The sequence below is a fragment of the Erpetoichthys calabaricus genome, chromosome 10 (assembly GCF_900747795.2).
Source record: "Erpetoichthys calabaricus chromosome 10, fErpCal1.3, whole genome shotgun sequence".
NCBI classification, from domain to species: Eukaryota; Metazoa; Chordata; class Cladistia; order Polypteriformes; family Polypteridae; genus Erpetoichthys; species Erpetoichthys calabaricus.
The window spans coordinates 68,583,999-68,600,641 of NC_041403.2; the positions used below are offsets into that span (position 1 = coordinate 68,583,999).

The window sequence follows — 16,643 nt, forward strand, 5'->3', positions numbered from 1 at the left end:
AGCAGTCAGTTTCATTTTTCTTTTGTTGTTTTTAAACAGATGAAAATGAATGTAGTGCTCATCACCCCTGCTCCCACTCGTGCCACAATACCATGGGGACCTATTATTGCTCCTGTCCTCAAGGTCTTACCATCTCTGCAGATGGAAGAACCTGTCAAGGTATAAAAAAAAAAAGACACAAGATGTACTAATGAAATGATTTTGTCTTCAATGCTCTTTATTGTTTTGTTTGCACGTGTACAGGATTCATTCATGAAAATTTCCCAGGAAAATGAAAGCTCGGTGTAATAATTACAGCAACAACAATTTGAAACTCCTGAGGATTCAACTAATAATTACTCACACTACTCTTTCTAACAGCTGAAGTCCTGCATCAAATGCATTTTTTGGCAGTTTTTTAGCCAAGCGACCAATTAGGTGTGGCTGCAAATTGGTGGTTAATGGTTATACATTTGGCCATTTGTATGAACTCATTTTTTCTACCATATGGTCATACAGACAGAGGCAGGTTTAAATGCCAGTTTATGGCAGGGCATTCTAAAAAACACACACATTCACAATGAGTCAAGCTAACAAACTCTGGGACATACAGTAGGAGTAAACTAGAGAGTCCAGAGAAATCCCTCAGAGACACAGGAAGTGTGAACTGCACACACTGAAGTCATTTAGCAATGGTGAACCTTGCCACCTGTCCATTAAACAAAAATCGATCATTTTTGTAATTATTATTAATAACCTTCACCATTTTATAATATAAAGGGACACTGTGAGGCATTAATCTCTGCTATTGTGGAAAGGATTATTACAAAAATAGCAAATTTTTGTCACCATTAATAAGAACAACACAGTAGTATTTGCATACAGTTTAAATATTATAGGCATTGTGTACATTCAGATCTCAGTTCAAGAAGCCGTGGCTGTCTTGTTTCCTTTTTTGACTGAATATGACAGAATTTTGCTGTATGTAAATCTTTCAGATATCAATGAGTGTGTGTTAGGGGGCCATATTTGCCACGGAGGACAAGACTGTGAAAATACAATTGGCTCATACCGATGTGTGGTACGCTGTGGCCAAGGATTTCGACGCACATCTGACGGACTCAGCTGTCAAGGTTATACTATCTACAAACAGATCATTATCTTAATTTGTGGAAGTACTGTATTTTACTTATGTACAAATAATGTTTTCTCATTGAATCTTTTCAGATATTAACGAATGTCAGGAATCCAATCCATGCCACCAGAGGTGTCTTAACATTATTGGCAGCTTCCGCTGTACCTGTGAGCCTGGTTTCCATTTGAGGAACAGGAGGTGTTTTGGTATGACAGGCCAGAGCATGGAATGTTCTTAAGAAAGCAGGGATTCTCATATTGAGACAGACCACTATTGACCTGTCATTCTGTAACATTGCCTGTTTATCAACAGATATCAATGAATGCCGACAAAATGTCTGTCGGTCAGATCAGCAATGCAAGAATACACGAGGAGGATATAAGTGCATCGATCTATGCCCGAGTGGTATGACTAAAGTGGATAATGGAACATGTTTAGGTAAGAAGCCTGAGACAGAAAGGAGATTTTTTTTCATAGTTTTGTAAAGTGTCATATAAAATGCATACTTTTCTCCAACAGATATCGATGAGTGCAGAGATGGGATTCACCAATGCAGATACAATCAAATTTGTGAAAACACACGTGGAAGCTATCACTGTAGTTGTCCACGTGGCTATCGTTCTCAAGGAGTGGGTCAGCCCTGTCTTGGTATGTAAATCGTATCCTGCTGTTGCTACTCTACATTATTATAACTGCTTGTCTCAATCTCTTGTTTTAACTGCTTTTAAGTTAAATGGTAAATGCCATTATTTAAGGGGATATTTAAGCCATCTGTCATGGGTTAACTACTATATAGTGAGCCAATTTTATAGAGTACAAGACTGCTATTTAGTGATATATTACACGCTGTAAAATGTAATTGAGAACCTTGCAGATAAATGATGTCTTCTCAGCCTGCTGTGATTAAGTGCCAGATGGTAAGTGAGTCTGTCTTAATTCTTCTTCATTAATCTCTATCAGTGCCTTGAAATTACCACAGTCAAATCACTTAAAATTTTTGGAGTCAGTTTACATTTGTACGGGCATTTGTGCCCTCCAGTATAATCCAAGTTGTTTGCATTTGAACTTCATCGATGAAAACATGAAATAAGATCTCTTATTTTAGAGTGATTTGAAATGATTATCATAATTAACACTCTTAATCCTAAGTCATGCCAAAATGTAGTCTTAGCATCTGTATTAATTCTTTTTGTCTGTATTTGTTCTTGAATGGGATTTTACAGTGTGCTTTTCATTGTACTATACTTTTATTTCTATGTTTTTGTGTTTAAAGTAAATTATTATTCTTCCTAAAATGCTGGCTTTGCAAACATCCCCTACTGTACCACTTTCTCTCACATTTTAAAACATAAACAGATCTTATTTGGAAAATGTATTATATCATAGGCTTGTACACTGATTTGTGGAATTGCCTTAAATCTGTGTATCAGAATACTTACTGCCTAGTTTGATAAGTTCATTGAAGCAAAACTCGCTAACTGCTCTACTGGTTTCCGTCTATGTGTGTGATGCTTTATTGGTTACACTTCTTGTATCCTTGAAGTGTAGAAAAATTGGCAAGAACTGTAATTAATGCTTTGTTGCAACTGAAGTAACCATCATCATCATCATTCACATTGGTAAAACTGAAAAAAGTACTAGTAAATAAAAGATTTATGAAGTGGCACTGTGCTAAACCTAAAATGACACACACAATGTAATTATCAAATCTCCTTAAGTGTCAGTTTCTCCAGCATCCTATAGCTCTGTTATTTACACCAGAACTTCACTCAGGGAATCAGGAAGTCTTTCTAATTATATTGTCTAGGTCACATTGTCAATCATGCTTAATCCAATTCAGGGTACTAGTAGGCATCTGGTGCAAGGCAGGAACCAACGCTGGACAAAGGGCCAGCTCAAGGTCCAGTCACGCACACACTCATAACTTAACACTCATATTTTTGGGGATGTGGGAGAAAAAATATGCAGACATGTGTAGAATGTACAGATAACCGCCAGAGGTTTGATTCAAACCTGTTATCCTGGATTCATGAGGTATTAACCACTGCCCACCATGCTGCTCCATGTCTATTCTTTTAGTGCTGTAAATACACAAATATAGTTACATGACCAGGCAGAGGGATGGTAATAGTGCGCAGACATTATTTTATTGTACATCTCAAATATAAAACAAAAGTGGACATTACGTTTGTAAAGCTAAATTCTAAAGCTTATGGGTTGTGTTTGTGTAGGTTTCGTCTTAGGACTCAAGTTTCCTCCCATATTTCAAAGACATTCTTTTAGGCTGAATGGCACATACTGAATGGCATGTCTTCATTTTTGAGGCTGGCAGAGATACATGGAAGTATCAGTGAGATGTTTTAAGACTCAGGAAGGAAGGCAAGAAAGGAAAGATGCTAAAACGTATGCTTGTAATGAAACTGTTTTCCATGTCGAAGTAGTTAAAAATCTGAAAACGGAACCTCATCTGGATCATTCACTTTATTAAAATGCTTATACATTTTAATGTTTTATGGATGAATTGTTGATGTCTTATAAGTAATAAGTCAAAAATACAACAAAGGCCTAAACTACAAAGGAATGCAAAGTTAACTGAATAGCACACCACAAACAGGACATTTAAATTCAGATGAACTTTGCTCAGATAGATAGATAGATAGATAGATAGATAGATAGATAGATAGATAGATAGATAGATAGATAGATAGATAGATAGATAGATAGATAGATAGATAGATAGATAGATACTTAATTAATCCCAAGGGGAAATTCACATACTCCAGCAGCAGCATATTGATAAAAAACAATATTAAATTAAAGAGTAATAAAAATGCAGGTAAAAACAGACAATAACTTTGTATAATGTTAACGATTACCCCCCCCCCCCCCCCCCAGGTGGAATTTAAGAGTCGCATAGTGTGGGGGAGGAACGATCTCCTCAGACTGTCAGTGGAGCAGGACAGTGACAGCAGTCTGTTGCTGAAGCTGCTCCTCTGTCTGGAGATGACACTGTTCAGTGGATGCAGTGGATTCTCCATAATTGATAGGAGCCTGCTGAGCGCCCGTCGCTCTGCTACGGATGTCAAACTGTCCAGCTCCATGCCTACAATAGAGCCTGCCTTCCTCACCAGTTTGTCCAGGCGTGAGGCGTCCTTCTTCTTTATGCTGCCTCTCCAGCACACCACTGTGTAGAAGAGGGCACTCGCCACAACCATCTGATAGAACATCTGCAGCATCTTATTGCAGATGTTGAGGGACGGCAGTCTTCTAAGGAAGTATAGCTGGCTCTGTCCTCTCTTGCACAGAGAATCAGTATTGGCAGTTCAGTCCAATTTATCATCCAGCTGCACTCCCAGGTATTTATAGGTCTGTACCCTCTGCACACAGTCACCTCTGATGATCACAGGGTCCATGAGGGACCTGGTCCTCCTAAAATCCACCACCAGCTCCTTGGTTTTGCTGGTGTTCAGTTGTAGGTGGTTTGAGTCGCACCATTTAACAAAGTCCTTGATGAGGTTCCTATACTCCTCCTCCTGCCCTCTCCTCTCCAGCCCACGATAGCAGTGTCGTCAGCGAACTTTTGCACGTGGCAGGACTCCGAGTTGTATTGGAAGTCCGATGTATATAGGCTGAACAGGACCGGAGAAAGTACAGTCCCCTGCGACGCTCCTGTGTTGCTGACCACAATGTCAGACCTGCAGTTCCCGAGACGCACATACTGAGGTCTGTCTGTAAGATCGTTCACGATCCATGCCACCAGGTATGAATCTACTCCCATCTCTTTCAGCTTGTCCCTAAGGAGCAGAGGTTGGATGGTGTTGAAGGCGTTTTTGTTGCCATTTTGTTTAAGATCCTCTTACTGAAGTTGAGTCACCCAGTGAGCCCGGGGCAGGCTGGGCACTTTATGATCTTATTTTTTACGACCTGCTGTCTCATTTCCTTACTGTGATTTGTTCAGAATATTCCATACTTGTTTTACTAAAGCCTGGCAAGCTGTTCTTGTCCTTTCTGATGTAATGACAGATCTTTGCTTGAAATGTTCATAGGATAAACAGATGCTTTATAAGTATCCTATTTTAGCAACTAAAGACCAGAAAAATTATTTGTATTGATAGAAAAACTATTGAAGTGTGACAGGTAAAAGTTTCAAAGAATGCATCAGCTATCATAACCAGTTCTTGATGACAGCTGATGTAAAAGGCGGTTTATGTCCAACTGTTATTCTGCCATTCATGGAGACAAGGCAAGATAGCATGAAGTTTGTAATCATCCATCAAATGTGGCAAATCATCTTTTTAAAAGGATTTACATGGCATGATCCAAATTTGGAGTAGGGGGTATGTTACAGCTAGGAAATTATAGAAATTAATGTCTGAAATATAAAAGCTGGAAGTGTGTGTGGAGGCTGAACTTTCAGTTGTAATTTGTCAGTGTCCAAATATTCAGTGGGCTTACTGTGTGTAGTTTCAATAAAGAGTGTTTTTAGAGCAACAAGACCGCTAAGTCTGACTCCATTAGGCACTGACTGAAATTACTTCTGTGTGTGCTGTGTAAAGGCGCTATATAGGTGCCCGACCCGACACAGACTGATAATAGAGGCACGTGTAAAAATAAACAAAAAGATTTATTTTTCTTCAGCTGGGGGACATGTCTTCCCCGTGTCCCTCAGCAGCAGCATGGTCCCGCACAAGCACACCAAATAAATGCACACAAAATACTCTTCCTCCACTCCACCCAGGCAGCTTCATCCTCCTCCTCCCGACTCTGGCGCTCAGTGGTGGCTGCTGGCTCCTTTTATAAGGCTCCCAGAAGTGTTCCAGGTGTTTGCGTTCCGGCTGCACTTCCGGGTGTGGTGAAAACACTGCCCATAAGAACTCAGGAGTCCCAGCTGCAGCACCCCATGGCGGCGCCTGTGGGACCCAACAGGGCTGCACCCAACTCCAATTCCCATGGAGCCCTGCGGGAGACCAAGGCACCGCTCCAACTGAGGGGGGTTGCCACCTAGCGTCTGGGGCAGGTATTGAATAGTCCATGGTTGCTCCCTCTGAACATATACTGAAGGGGCATCTTGGCTGGGCATGGGCCTCGGCCGTCCACCACAGTGTATAATGTCAGACTTTTTACAAGTAATTCCCTTTCCTGTGATCTACGTTAGTGTTTCTCTATACCTGGCACGTTTAACATGACTTGAATGAAGTACTGACACATATAAAGAAAATGCCCATTTCATTTTTTTCTCACAACTACCAACTTTGTATGAGTAACAATAAATAGTAGCATTGTATTTTGTGGGTGTCATGGTGGCACACTAATTATGTAGCCTTTCTCTCTTCCTGTCTATGAGGCAAGATTGATTCTCAGCAGGCTAGTCTTGTGTGTAGAGGTTGCTTATTGCTACTTATTGGTAGCTTGACAGTTTTATCTAATGCTCCAGTTTGATCTCACACTCTAATGCTTGCTGATAAGCTGATTATTGGCTTGCGTTTGGCATCATGTGGTGTGGATTTGTTACAGGAGTGTGTCCTTCAATGAAATGGCTTGTGGCCTGTTGTTGGTTCTTGTCTTATGCCAGTGACTAGTGGGTTAGGTCCCACCTCGGTGTGATCAAATATTGCAAAAAAACGGTTTCAGCTCCATTTGCCTCAAGCAGGTACTCTCAGTTTGTCACTGACACGTGAGACCACCTTCAATCAGTTTTTTCTTCAGCTTTTCTCAAAGGTGAACAATGCTTTCTTGTTGTTTATGATGAGTTCCCAATGAGGTTTTGAACATGACTTATACAATTCATATACATTTGCATTTCAAAGGGACTTACAAATGAACCTTGGTGGGTCCAGTAGCACAAAAAAAATCTGATTTTTATATCTCCAGTGTTTCTGCCACAAAGCCCATCACAGTTACTTGCAGAACACAACAGCCTTCATTGTTTTTTTCTAGTTTTGTACCACAGTGCCACAGCAAGCCTGTATGAAATATGAACATGCATCCCAGTGATTTTTAGTCCATTCGCCTTATCCATTAAGTACTGGCACACGCTGTATAATAAGGAAAAGGATCGTTAAGGAATATTCCATTTTTATGTTACTTACCCAATGTAGAGTGATGGCTGAGAAAAATTTTTAATCTTGTATTTTAATGAAGAATGGGGATAACAAAGTTTCTTATTCAATAAATGTCCATGTTGACCAATGCTGGACAACAGTAAACAATATCAAAATGTCCTTGAAAAATAATCATACGTTACTCATATGGAATAAGCCATATGTCAAGTCATCCAGTTGTATGCTCACAATGTCAAAAACGCAGGCATATTTACTGAAATATTGTTAAATAAAACCGGTCTTGTGAACGTGTCCAAATGCAGCGGAGTATCTGAATTGAAGACCCGTCTCCCCCGTCGTTCATTGCTCACAAGTCCAGCCCAGTAGCAGCTTATTCATTAGTTTACATTGTATTCCTTGTGATGTCAACAGTTAAAATTTCACTGAGAGACATTTACAACTAAAGACTCAAAGTTGAAGAAAAGCGATTATCAGGAAGAGAATATGTCTGGTACTTGTGCAAATTCAAGAGGCTTCAACAGTCACCAGTGCAGTTTCACATCCAGAGGTAGTCCAGTTGTAGATATGACTATAAACAGAACGACAGGGAAGCAGGCCTACAATTAAAATGCTCGTTTACATCTGAGCACATTTTGTTCACAAAATCGTTTACTGGAATTGGTTTATTTAAACATGTTTTAGAAAAAATGCATGTGTTCAGGATGTTGTGAGCATTCAATTGAATTACTTGACGTATGGATTATGAAACACAAACAACGTGAGGTTTTTCTGGTTATGGTTTTCATAATGTTTGCTGTTGACCAGCACTGGTCACCATAGGCTCCCGTTTGAAAGATTACATTTTTTTCTTGGCCATCATTACTAACTACTGAGTAACTAGAAAATAAAAATTAATTTTTAGGTCAAGTATTCTTTTGAAATGGAACCAGAATACAGCAAATATTTTCTTTTTTCCAAATGCTAAGTTGCTATCTGTAGTCTCTGGATGTTCGTGACCCTGATTTGGATTAACCAGGTTGTAAAGTGTACGGATGGATCATTATATATTAATTACTTTATGAAATATTCACTGTCCGGTTAGTCACAATGACCACATGAAGTGAGATGGTGAAGGATCAAAATATGTCAGATCGTGCAACGTGCACTTGCAGGTAAATTGTTACAAATAACAGCAGCCAAGAGTTCGGCACATGTCACGTACACCTCTCTCTGCAATTTCTTCTCCCTTTCCTGTTTAATGTTGCCAGATAACTGGAGGGAATGGGTCACCTACTAACTGGTCGCTAAGGTTTGCCTGGCTATTCTTGCAAGTCTCTCATCCTGTTTTCACTCGTGCTTGCAGCTTCAGGGCCAAGCCAGTGTGCTAACAGTCATAAGCATTAAGTTGAGCCGCTTTGCTGAAGCGCAGTATTTCTGTTATCCTCCTGACTGAACGTCCTTTGTTTTATTTGTTTTTCTCTCTCATCCTGCCCCTGAAACCCAACAACCTTCATCTTCCGTTTGTTTGCAATGGAAATTGACCTTGTCGGGCAGACATTAATGAATGCGAAAGGGTGCCCACACCTTGTGCCTTCCAGTGCCTCAACACCCCTGGAAGCTTCAAGTGCCTCTGTCCAGCTGGACGACAATTGCTAGGCGATGGGAAGTCATGTGCCGGACTGGAGAAGTTGCCTAGTTATGACAGCTCTTCAGACACCTATAGGCCAGTCCAGCTTTCTCCTACTGGAAACCACTACCAGCGGCAGTATCACAGAGTTGTTTCACAGACATATAATTCCTATTCTCCATTTAACAACATTAGAGTGCCTTTCTCCAGATCACGCAGGGATGCCTGTCCTGATGGCTTTCAGGCAAGGCCTGGCCAATGCATAGGTAACTATCATTCAAAAACAACAAATAAGTGTCAGTTTTTGATATTATTATGAAGTCATCATTTCATATAGTAAAGGATTTGGCTGAATTTGATCCTTGGTAAAGTTCATCTGATGTTGGCTGTGACAGGCCACACTGCAGTAGGATGGACCCTTTGTCTGAGTCCACAGAGCGTCTCAGCACATTTCTGAACGAACAGTGCTGTTTCCTCAGAAGGTGAGCAACACATGCATTGTGGCTGAGTCTGCATCAAGGATCAGGGAGGATTGTAATTCCTCAATAATGGAGCCAAGTTCTCAGTCCAGTGTGTGTATTTTTATTTTTGCCCATTGCCTAAAGCATAGCAGCTGGGATTGAATCCCATTCTGGTCACTGTCTGGGTGGAGGCTGCACGATATCCCCTTGCCTGCATGGATTTTGCTCCTTGTACTTTGTTTTTTCTTTCATATCTCAAAGACGTGTGTGTGTATGTGTGTATTAGGTTAAGTGGTTCCTGTAATTTGGCCCCATGTGCATGATTGGGCTTGTAATGGACTGGCAGACCCATTCAATGCCAACTTGAACTGGAGCTTCAGGAAGTGGATGGATGGATGCAGCACAGCACTGTAAAATTCTGTAGTATAATTGAATTTTGGGTGTCTTCTCGGTGTTATCAAGTGTATACAACCCCTGGCAAAAATTATGGAATCATTATCCCAAAAAATTACAATTAGTACTTTGTTGCACTTCCTCTGACTTTTATGACAGCTTGAATTCTCTGAGGCATAGACATCACTAATGAAAAGCAATATTCTTCATCAATCACATTCCAGCTTTCTTGTATAGCATGGACCATCAATCAGGTTGAGATCCACACTGTTTGCTGGCCATGTCATTGAGCTGATATGCCTTTTCTGAAGAAAAGATTTAATTCTCTTTGCTCTATGGCAAAATGGATGGTATTAAAATCCTGAAAAAAGACTTCATCATCACCAAATGTACTTTCGATTGACGGAATGAGAAAAGTCTCCAAAATGTCAATATCTCCCCTGCTCCTTTACCTGACATGCAACCCCATATCAGCAGTGAGTGTGGACATTTGCTTGTCATCTTTATATGTTTCTTTGGAAAGGCACCAAACAAAAGTTCCAGCCTCATCTTCTTGGCCAATGCAGATTTGTGATTCATCACTGGATGTTACTTTCATCCAATCATCCACAATCCATGACTGCTTCTCTTTAGCCCGCTGTAACCTTGTTTCTTTCTGTTTAGGTGTCAATAATGGTTTACATTTGGCTTTTATGTATGTAAATCTCGTTTCTTTCAGCCAATTTCTTACAGTTTGGTCACAACAATGGCTCCTGTGTCTGCCCATTTGTTTTCCATTTCTTCTGTTGTGCATTTTCTGTTTTCCAGGCATACTGCTTTGAGTTTTCTGTCCTGACGCTTTGATGTCTTCCTTGGTCTTATCTGGATGTTTCCCTTTTCCGACTTTTCCATTTTGTTTGTCCTTGCTCCCAATTTTAGACACAGCTAACTGGGAATAACCAAAAACCTTTGCCACACTCCATTTTGAAATACCTTCTTGAAGGAGTTGTAGAATCCTTTCCACAGTTTGAACTGACAGCTTTCTTGTTGGGCCCACGATTCTGGTCAGTCAGCTCCTTGAGGTCTGCAAGCACTCGCTTTAAACTGCTCACTAATTGGCCTATTTACACTTGTACAGGTATTTGTTTCAGAAATGCAAATTACCAGGTGATTCCCATCATTTTTTCTTCATCATTGAGTGATTCCATCATTTTTTCCTCTACTTGGTTTGAACAAAAAATGTGACATTAATTACAGCAATTCCATTTAATTTTTCTGAGGTATGTTTTACAATGTCAGATCATTCAGCTGTTAAATAAAAAGATTTATATCATTTCTGTGATTTTTTTTTTTCTGCAACAAAGTAAAATAGCTGAATGATCATCCTCCAAGGGTTGTGACTGCATAATTTTTGCCGGGGTTGGTATAAAGATTTGAACTTTTGTCGTTACTGATTTGCTTAAATGTAATTTTTATCTCCTACTTAGACATCAATGAATGTGAAACCAAAGAAGTTTGCCAACATGAATGTATGAACATCCAGGGAAGTTATAAGTGCCTTTGTCCTAGTGGATATCGACTAATGCTAAATGGCAAAACGTGTCAAGGTGAGCCCACTTCTCGTGTAATGACGTTGCTCCATTAACACGGCTTTTTGTACAGCCATGTTGTATTTGATTCCCTTCCAGTCTACTTTAGATGTTTATTTCCCTTTGTCTAGATATTGATGAGTGTGCTGAACAAAATATACAGTGTGGCGTGAATCGCATGTGTTTCAACATGAGAGGCAGTTACCAGTGTATAGACACTCCATGTCCGCCAAACTACCAGAGGGACCCGGCCACCGGGTAAGTCGTTCATCTTTCATCTGTGCACGTTTAGAGGACGTCGATTTAACCACTGAGAGAACACAAAGGTCAAACACATTCAGTAGGTGAAAAGAAACTTCGTAAGTAATGGTAAACATAAACTGTAGCGGAAAACAGCAAATTCTACAAAACAAGCCATCCACAAAGTTACAAGACAGCTACTGATCTGATACCAGCTACGCATTTCAGTGTAAAAAGTTAGTAACACTGATAAAAAACGCATCAAACAAAGAAGCTGCCATTTTCCGAGCTGCAGCAGTGCCGTTGTTGTGCACTCCCTCTGGATCCCCCTGAAGCTGCTTTGGCGATGTCCTCCTTTTTTCCCTACAGCTGTAGCCTGGTGGCTATAAAGAATGACGACCAATAAAACTGCACTTTTATAGGGTGGTCCAGATCTAACTATGCAGCTTTTAATGTAATGCAATAATTGCATAATTAGATCTGGACCACCCTGTACAAGAGTGGCCAAATGAAAGCCATCATTAAAAAAGCCAACAGGCACTGTATGCTAGAAGGCAGGTGGGAGACTCAGCGCAAGAGAATTTCATTGTCTGGAGGCCAGATCATACTAAATGACCGATTTTTAGACTAAGCCTTCATTTATATAATCTTAGCGAGTCCGAGGCAGTCAATGGTGCACTCCTGTGACCTCCGGTTGCCCAGTCCGATGTACCCTGCGACTCACTCTAACAAAATCCAACAGGCTGGATGGTATCTTTAGTCGTAGTGGTAGGCTGTTGTGCGCATGAGAGCTGACAAGCAAAGAATGCTCACCCAGAAGTATACTTCATGTACAGTAATGACGGTTCGAGGAATAAGGACCATGGGTGTTTTGGACACCGCAAACAGAAGAAAAGCTCGGCTGTCTCATGGCACGTGTTTTAGGTACCATGGCAGAATGAAATAAAGTTAAAATAAATAAACAAAGGGCCGAGACTGTGGCGGAACTTACCGTACCCGTCATCCCTTTGTACAGCACTGGCTCCATCAGGCAACACATTATTGGCTGTCAGAAAAAGAGATGAACAGGATTGTGCTTGAAGATTTGGTACGCAGCTGTTAAATTTTGACATGCCCAGTGATGTTCAGTTGCGTACACTGACATGGCCCAGCGATGAGACCTCAAAAGTCTGACATACCCAACGACTAGAAGTCACGTAATGTGAAATCAGCTTTAGCCCCAGCTGTAAATAACCGTTTGGCTGTAGTGTATTGCTATAAACCCACCATCCCTACCTGAACAAAGGGTGGTGGAAACAACTTGTTACGGACTGTTTTACCTTGAAGCTGTGCCATCATCTACTTGACACAGCCCATAACAACAGACCAACTCTAACAACAGTGGGTGGTCCAGTAGAGCGATGGGACCCTGCTCTCTCACAGCCACAGCACAAACTCCCGGTGCTGCGAGTGCACAGTCTCTCCATGAGTTTGCAGGGGGTTTACTCCCACAGGTTAGGTTGATTTGAGACTCTGATGCAAGCTGGTGGGCAGGACACCTTGCCAAGTCTGGTTCTTGCCTTACACCCTGATGGATAGAATCTGTAGAATTTAACTATCACAAAACATTATGGCTGCGGTGGGCTGGCGCCCTGCCCGGGCTTTGTTTCCTGCCTTGCGCCCTGTGTTGGCTGGGATTGGCTCCAGCAGACCCCCGTGACCCTGTAGTTAGGATATAGTGGGTTGGATAATGGATGGATGGATGGATGGAAAACATTATGGAGTGTTGAGCATTGCTAAACACTCTTCCATTTTGAACTCTGCTTAATGCATGTGTAGGGGTCACAGGAGGCTTAAGCATATCCCATCAGAACAGAGAGACCTGAGCTAACCCTGGATGAGGTGCCAGTCCATCACAGGGCATGTTGCCCCTTAACATTGAACAGGACTTGGGATTCAAACCATGTTCCAACTAAATGTGTAAAGTGTCATATTTTAACAATCAACTGCCTAAAAGTAGAGCCTCTGTGTTATGGACATTTCACAAGACAAAGAGCAAAGGCATTTTTCGCCTCTTTTGATTTGATTTGATTTGTATTTGCAACGTAATAATGTCTTTTTTTGTAGGTTCTGCCTCAAAAACTGCCTCCCAAATGACTTGGAGTGTGCCCTGAGCCCATATGCCTTAGAATACAAGTTAGTGTCGCTTCCCTTTGGGATCGCTGCTAATCAAGACCTTATCCGCTTAGTCGCCTACACCCAGGATGGAGTCGTCCATCCCCGCACCACCTTCTTTGTAGTGGATGAGGATGCCACAATCCCCTTTGCAATCCGGGATGAGAACCTCAAAGGAGTTGTCTTCACCATCAGGCCTCTGAGAGAGCCCCACACGTACAGGATGAAAGTGCGCGCCTTGTCCTACAGTGCCGATGGAAGCATCGAGTATCAGACCACTTTCATTGTGTACATTGCCGTGTCTGCATATCCTTACTAGAGCACTTCAGTGATTCTGAATTCTGGCAAGGAGAAACTGCCATATCTGTACAAACACTTGCCTCTTGGAAGAAGGGGGTGATTATCCAAAAAAATAGACAATTGAAAGCTATGGAAGGATGCATTATAAAGGACGTCAATGCATTACTATATACTTTTTTTGAACAAAATACGATTTCACTGGAGAAGCAGAGGTGTAGTTTGTAATTGTGTTTGTTTACATATCAGACAGAGAAACTATTTGTATTCGTGAAGAACAGCATCTATCCGTACAGTTCATTATTGCTTCTGAAAACATTGAAAGTGCACCGTCCCACACATTCAATTCATTTAGAAGAGAGAAAAATTAAAAATACACATCATGACCCCTGGTGGCAAGGCCCATAATGACAGCTCTCCCATTGTTGGGAGTCTCAGTTTGGTTCTCAGGCAGTTGTTGCATATTTTGCACATTTTAACATTTTACTTTTTATACTTTGAAAATAGCTACCATTTCTATAATGTAGTGTATTTAAAGTGTCCTGCTGGGAAGAAGTCAGGCCCAGAATAAGATGCATGCATCACTAGTACATAATTCATTCCAGGATCCTTGTTTTATTCTGGATTCTTTTCTAAAACACCACTGAGGTCAAATATCAAGATGTATTCTATTTTTACAATTTGTACATATGATTTGTCAGTCATGATTTTATGCTGTATCAATATTTTTAATAAAATGGTGTAACAAATACAAATAAAAGTCTTTGTCTTTGACTGAAATATATACAAAATAAAAATAAAGCAAGTATTGCATAATGAGCAGCAACGCCAATAATGTCTGCCAGATACCTACAGGCAACAACACTCTAGGGCAGTGGTGAGCGTCGTCAGTCCTGCTTAATTAGAAAACAATCCCGCCAATAATGGACCACGTTTAATTCCATGGCTTATTTTCATTCTGCCATGTCAGGTTTTTCTTACATTGTATGATCTGAAATGACTTGAAGCCTAAAACGGATGAGTAATTCTCTGTCTTTCACTTTTTTTCTGTTCTGTTTCCTTCCAAATATTTTATTAAACCAGATAGTTCACAGTCAATGCACAGGTGTAGATGGAGATGAGTTAGATAGATAGATAGATAGATAGATAGATAGATAGATAGATAGATAGATAGATAGATAGATAGATAGATAGATAGATAGATAGATAGATAGATAGATACTTTATTAATCCCAAGGGGAAATTCACATACTCCGGCAGCAGCATACTGATAAAAACAATATTAAATTAAAGAGTAATAACAATGCCAATAACAATGCAGGTATACAGACAGACAATAACTTTGTATAATTTTAACGTTGCCCCCCCCCCAGGTGAAATTGAAGAGTCATATAGTGTGGGGGAGGAACGATCTCCTCAGTCTGTCAGTGGGCTCCTTTGTCATTTGCATCTTATTGCTAATAAGGAGCAGTTAAAACAATGAATACAGCTGTTTAACACTAAAATAAGCAACTAAAAGTGAGAAATCTAAACAAGTGAGACAACTAAAATGAAGCAGAAAAATGTTGCTGTCATTAAATGTAATTTACTTCTCATTAAGAAATTGGGTTGGAACAAAAACCTCCAGCCACTGTGACCCACCAGGACTACAAAATGGAAGTTTGTTTAGAAAGAGCAGATTCACCGTAACAGATCAGAACAGATCAACATGCCATGGGGCTAAAATGAGAAACACTAAAGTCTGAGGAAAACTTGAGCAACACCTAACCTGACACCGTCCTCGGACTGATCACCTCTAATGGCCTGCCTAAACGGTGTTTCCTTTTGGGTGTATCCTGTAGATTTTGGCCTGCCGATCTCAAAGATCGTGTACCATTTTACTGCACTCGTCTTTTTTGTGATTTCCTCTCTCTTTTATACTGTATATATATATATATATATATATATATATATATATATATATATATATAGACACAGTGGGTGTAGAAAAGAATCGCCTCCTTTGAAATATTCCCATTTTTTTTTTGCTTTACAGCCTTAAATGACAACACACAAACCAATATCCTGCTTTACTTACTCAATGCAATCTATAAGATCCAAGTGAAAGATATCACAGCTACAGTTCAAAAGAAATTTAAAAAATAAAAAACAAGAAATCCTGAGATTAATAAAGGATCACCACCTCCTAAACAATATTTGTCAGGTGTAGGTGACCACCATTTCCATTGCAGACCATGGTTACTGGCTTCCTTGCACCTGTGATCAATTGTAATCAGTGTGATTAGTGAAGCTGTTCCTGGACCATTCATTCCCTTGCTTGGTAGTGCAACTGACAGCAAACAACTGACTATGGGAGGCGAGCCACTTTCAAAAGATCTCAGGGATAGAGTTGTGGACAGACTTAAGGCAGATGTATACAAAAAAATCTCAAAGGCTTTATCAATCCCATGGAGTTCCAGTAAAGTCCATAAAAAAGAAGTGGCAAGTGTTTGGAGGATCCAGGGAGGGTCCTAGTAGTACCAAACTGGATGGAAGAGCAAAGAGGAAACTGGTAAGAGAGGCTCCCAAGAGGCCAGTGGCCACTTTGAAGGACTTACAGGATTTTATGGGGAAAAAGTGGTCATTGTGTGCATATGACAACAATTTCACAAGCGCTCCACAACTGTGGCTGGTTCGGGAGGGGTCACAAGGAAAAAGCCACTTCTCAAGAAAGGCCACATTAAGGCTCAGTTGAGCTTTGCCAGAATG

At 40.5% G+C, this 16,643-nt stretch overlaps 1 protein-coding gene across 1 annotated transcript in view; it reads left to right on the forward strand.

Annotated features, from left to right (window-relative positions):
- Nucleotides 1-14,655, forward strand: part of hmcn1 (hemicentin 1) — a 281,768-nt gene extending 267,113 nt beyond the window's left edge. The window contains exons 99-107 of the mRNA XM_028811373.2: nucleotides 40-159; nucleotides 978-1,112; nucleotides 1,207-1,320; nucleotides 1,427-1,552; nucleotides 1,634-1,762; nucleotides 8,710-9,048; nucleotides 11,103-11,222; nucleotides 11,336-11,462; nucleotides 13,551-14,655. Of these exons, the coding sequence (XP_028667206.2) occupies nucleotides 40-159; nucleotides 978-1,112; nucleotides 1,207-1,320; nucleotides 1,427-1,552; nucleotides 1,634-1,762; nucleotides 8,710-9,048; nucleotides 11,103-11,222; nucleotides 11,336-11,462; nucleotides 13,551-13,917 (1,577 nt within the window). The 3' untranslated portion in view covers nucleotides 13,918-14,655. The remainder of the gene's footprint in view (nucleotides 1-39; nucleotides 160-977; nucleotides 1,113-1,206; nucleotides 1,321-1,426; nucleotides 1,553-1,633; nucleotides 1,763-8,709; nucleotides 9,049-11,102; nucleotides 11,223-11,335; nucleotides 11,463-13,550) is intronic.
- Nucleotides 14,656-16,643: the final 1,988 nt, after the last annotated feature.